The 5,046-nt window shown below is 43.4% G+C and overlaps 1 protein-coding gene across 1 annotated transcript; it reads right to left on the reverse strand.

Moving 5' to 3' along the window:
• Positions 1–218: 218 nt before the first annotated feature.
• Positions 219–1,112, reverse strand: LOC113201052 (vomeronasal type-1 receptor 4-like). The gene has a single exon (XM_026414620.2). It carries the CDS (start codon positions 1,110–1,112, stop codon positions 219–221), a length of 894 nt encoding a protein of 297 aa, XP_026270405.2.
• Between the last annotated feature and the right edge of the window lie 3,934 nt (positions 1,113–5,046).

The following is a 5,046-nucleotide window of genomic DNA, read 5'->3' on the forward strand; positions in this document are numbered from 1 at the left end:
CAAGACCACAGAAACATGGAAGAAGCACACAAAACAAGCTACTTGTGAACTTCGTCATAGGACTGTCACCAGCTTTGTGATATGGAAATCTGCCTCTGTGATTCACCTACTCTTACTTGATTTTTCCATCAAATAAAGCAACAGAAATCTAAGGATTATTTAAAACTTACTTTCTTATAAGCTCACTGAAATAGACATTTTCTCAATCTGTTTCTCTCTCACTGAGCATGCCAACATTCAGCCAGGTGTCCATCCCTGTGAATCAGCACAAATGGGCTGAGGACAGCGTAGCCAAGGTCCACCAGTTCTAGAGCACTTACTTCTAGGAAATGCTTCTCCAAGAAGAAGGTTACATATAAAGTCATAAAGCAATCTGTCCAATAGAAGAGGAGAAAACAGAGCATAAGAAAGAGAACGCTTTTTGCAGCCTTCACCTCAGGGGGGGTTCTGTGGAGGAGCTTGGAGGTCTGAAGGTGGAGCACCTGCTGGTGGTGCTTGTAGAGGAGGACGACCATGTAGCTACTGGCCCAGCCCATGACACCCTGGAACACAGCATCTCGAAGGACCATGAGAGCAATAAAAATCCATCTAATTATCAAGGTTTGTGATTGTAAATAACAATAGTTGTAACCGCTAATAATTTGTGATGTGTTCATGCTGTTGATATTTTTTATGTAATACAGTAAGTTCATGCTTATCAAGGAATTGAGTATCCAACAGAAGAGCAACAAGGGAAGCAGGTGCCATGCAGACCTGGGCTGCAGCCTCCTCCACCTGGAGGCTCTGGGACTGATGGTGATGGCCTGGACCACTGTGAGGAGACTGGTGGTGCAGATGGACAGGCCCCGGGCCACCCTACCAAAATAAACCACAATCCTACAGGCTGTATCACCTACGAGGCTTCTCAACCCAAAACTGGTAATTGTCCTTGGCATTACTTTTGAAAAAAGTGTTATCATATTTGTAAAAGCCAAATGGATGAGAATGAGGTGTATAGATTTCATAGTGCTTCTAAACACGCTCATATAGTTTACAAGAACCAAGATGTTCCCCACAGCTCCAAGTCCTATTAGAAACACGAAGATTATCCCCTTGACAAGATGCAAAATCATTTCTTTATACTTTTTCTCATATTTTCAGCCCATTCCAACCTTCCCCAATTACACAGCTCGGTATCAAATTTGGGAGGCACTTCTGAGTTACACAACTCATTCTCTTTCACTCTGACTGAAGGAAAAGAAGAATGTCAGAAGAGAAAGTGGCATTATCCCAGACTGGATTTACAATTATACAGTGAATGGCTCTAAAAGAAGGTCTTGCATTGAAAGACTTGTATGACTCCCAGCTGGGAATAAAATCCAACAGGTGGCAGGTACATGCATCCATCCTGGGGAAAATTTGCCAAGATAAATAAGAGAGAGGTGTTCCTTCTGCATGGTACTGAACTAAACTCAAAGAAATTTTTGAAAGTTTAATATAAAACAAACTGATAAGATCATAATGGAATTCAATAAGAGACACTATGATCTGATTACGTGCTAATTGTTTCCATAGGCACTCTGACAAGCAGACATATAAAGAATGAATGTGACTGTCATATATGGTCTAATGTTACGTGTGAGGACAGACAGTTTCAGGTTGGTTGGAGACAGAATGCCTTCTCGTTAAACACACTGCGCTTAGGAGAAACAAAATGCAAGTGAAACATTGTGTCTTGGAAATCAAATAACACACCAGAAACTAGGCACAGAATATCATATAACCTAAGCATGCAGAGAGTCACTGCAGGACAACATGGAGTTGGAAGAAACTGAACTTTTCTAAAAGCAGAAAAAGCTTCTAACTGTCTATCCTCAGGACCCACCACAGAGCTCTCTGCTGAATCAGATCTTGCACACAGGGTCACAGTGGCTCCGGCATAGCTGAGGGACACCTGCTGTAAAACTTGATCCCAATGGCTAGACACACACACTGTACCACTCTTAAAAAGTCAATAAATAGGAGCACTAAATTCTGTGACACTTGTTAGGAGATTTCTTTGCCTGAACTTGATTTTTACAGGAGTTTCAGAAATAAATACCAGAAGAAGAGGGAAGGTCTAAGGCTCAGACCCTGTCAGCCACCCCCTTGCTCAGTCACAGAGTAAGACCTTGATTGCTGATGGATGTCCCCTGGGCCTGTGAGCAAGTCAGATCCTAGGGTCCACTCACCTTGGTGGCTGTGCTGCAGACAAGCTCTGGGTTGTCTTTTAGACAAGATGCAGCTGTCAAGGTCGCATTTGTACCTTCTGGGTTTGTGAAGTTTTTCCCTGCAATTAACCACCACAGAGGCTCCAGTGTTCAGAGCTGACACCTGTCAGGGAGAAGCTAGCCCCTGTGGACACCAGTCCCTGAAGCATGGCTCTCCCTCTCCCTCCACAATTACTAAGTTTCAGACCTCATCTCAGTTTTAATTGGAGCTTAATTATTCTACAAGAAGTTTTCATAATAAGAAAGTGAATCACCAGCCAAGTCTCTGTGTCTGAGGTTCCCATTTCTTGTCCCTCCCTGCACTTTTCCAAAGTCCCACAGCTGAAATAGGTTGGTGCCCACTTCTGGGACACAGAGTGTCACTTCCCCTCATATTCAAGGCCTACTCCATGCACAGGGATGTGGTACTTGAGGACCAGCACTGGGGACTCTGCCTTCAAAGCAAGTCTCAACCAGGCACCTGGGAAGGACAGGAGTCACATTGGTATTTCAAGGATGTTGCTATAAGTGGTTATTTTATTACTTGTACATTGACCAAAAACTTGAACCCAATGGCTAGACGCACACACACACAGTACCACTCTTAAAAAATCAAATGTGCCATCACAGAAATGCAAATCAAAATTACAGTGAGCTCTCACCTCACTGTTAGAATGGCATTCATCAAGAATACAAATAGTAGTAGATTTTCTCAAAGATGTGACCAAAACAGGTGAATTCATGCCCCTGCAAGTGGGATGGCACATTAGTACAACCAAGTTGGTAAGCAGTTTGGGCATTTCTTAAAAATTGAAATTGAAACCACCATATGAGTCAGCTACACCACGATATGGTATTTATATTCTAAGAGAACTAAAATTAGCATAATATAACGATACAAATGCATGAATATTTGTAGCAGCACAATTCACAAGGGCCAAGTTCTGGAACCAGCCCAGGTGATCACCAACAGATCAATGGATCAAGAAAATGTGATGTGCCAACAGAGTGGTGCTCTACTCAGTCATGAAGAAGAGTGAAAATATCACATTGTCTAGGAAATGGATGGAACTGGTCAGGCTACGTGAGGGCTTGAACGTTTCCTTTCATAGGTGGACACTGGAGCAATACTAAGGGGAACAGAATGTGCAGCCCCAAAATAGTTGAAAACATGTTCGTGGAGCAGAGAAAGAATTTGGGGAAGTTAGAGGAATGGAACAGGAGAGGAACTCTGAATGAACTTGGGGTAATTAAGCTAAGAGCCCATGTGAATGTCTCAGAATGCATCTCACTTTGTGTCTATCTATGAAGCATGATTGAAAAGGCAATAAATGATTGCACGGAACACAAATATAGAAGAGGAATGGGAGCAGGGGAGAGGAGGGAATGAGCGGTGGGAGCAGGGGACTACAGAGGAGCCAATGACGTCCCACCAGGTGCGGTTGTGTCACAGGAGGCACACTTTTTAGTTTAACTATAATGCATTAAAAATATCGAAAAATCCAAACCTTCCATGCCATTCCTATGGGGCCTCGGTATAACCCATCTGCACCCCAGGATGGCCCTCACATCAGTTTGCATCCTGCCACCTGGAGGAGTGTTTGTGTCCCTGTTGTAAAGGAATGTCAATGCATGTGGCCAGGGCTGAGGGGAGGTGAGAGCAGCTTCCTTTCTGCAGAGGAGAGAGCAGCCGGGGCTGGCCTGGGAGGCAGCCCCCGGTCACTGGGCCCCTCTGTGCCCTGAGTGCCTCATGACCTAGAGATGCACCCTGCAAGCATTAGAGAATAAACCCTCTACATAAATGGAAGTCACCTGAGTCACGCTCCCTGGTGTGGGAGGAAAGCCCAGGCCCTCATGGTTTGTGGATCACTTATGATACTTGTGAGCTTAAAAACCAAGTGAGAGTCACCATGGACAACATTCCCTTTGCAATACATAGGAGCACTGAACTCTGTGACCCTTGTTAGGAGATTTCTGTGTGAACCTGAGATTTTTACAGGAGTTTCAGATGTATGTCATGTTTTATTTTCTCATTTATCGATTTACTATTCTAATTTTATATATAACAGCAGAATGCATTACAATTCACATAAAACATATGGAGCACACTTTTCCTATCTCTGGTTGTATAGGAAGGATATTCGCGCCATTCGTGTCTTCATACATGTACTAGGGTACTGATGACCTTCTCATCCCACCATCGTTTTTACCCCATTCCCACCTCCTTCCCCTCCCAGGCTTTGCCCTACCTAGAGTCTGTCTCATCCTCCCATGCTCAGTCCCAACCCACTATGAATCCACCTCCTTATACGAGAGGAAACTTTGGCATTTGTTTTTTGGGATTGGCTAACTTCACTTAGCATTATCTTCTCTAACTCCATCCATTTACCTGCAAATGCCATGATTTTATTCTATTTTATTGGTGAGTAATACTCCATTGTGTATCTATTCCACATTTTCTTTATCCATTCATCTACTGAAGGGCATCTAGGCTGGTTCCACAGTTTAGCTATTGTGAATTGTGCTGCTATAAACATTGATGTGGCTGTGTCCCTGTAGTATGCTACTTTTAAGTCCTTTGGGTATAGACCAAGGAGTGGGATAGCTGGGTCAAATGGTGGTTCCAGTCCAAGTTTTCCAAGGAATCTTCATACTACTTTCCAGCTTGGCTGCTCCAATTTACAATCCCACAAGCAGTGTCTGAGTGTGCCTTTTTCCCAAATCTTCACCAACACTTATTCTTGTTCGTGTTCTTAATAGCTGCCTATTAAGTGACTAAAGTGAGGGAAATCTTACAGTAGTTTTGATTTGCATTGCT

This window comes from Urocitellus parryii, chromosome 8 (assembly GCF_045843805.1).
Source record: "Urocitellus parryii isolate mUroPar1 chromosome 8, mUroPar1.hap1, whole genome shotgun sequence".
NCBI lineage: Eukaryota > Metazoa > Chordata > Mammalia > Rodentia > Sciuridae > Urocitellus > Urocitellus parryii.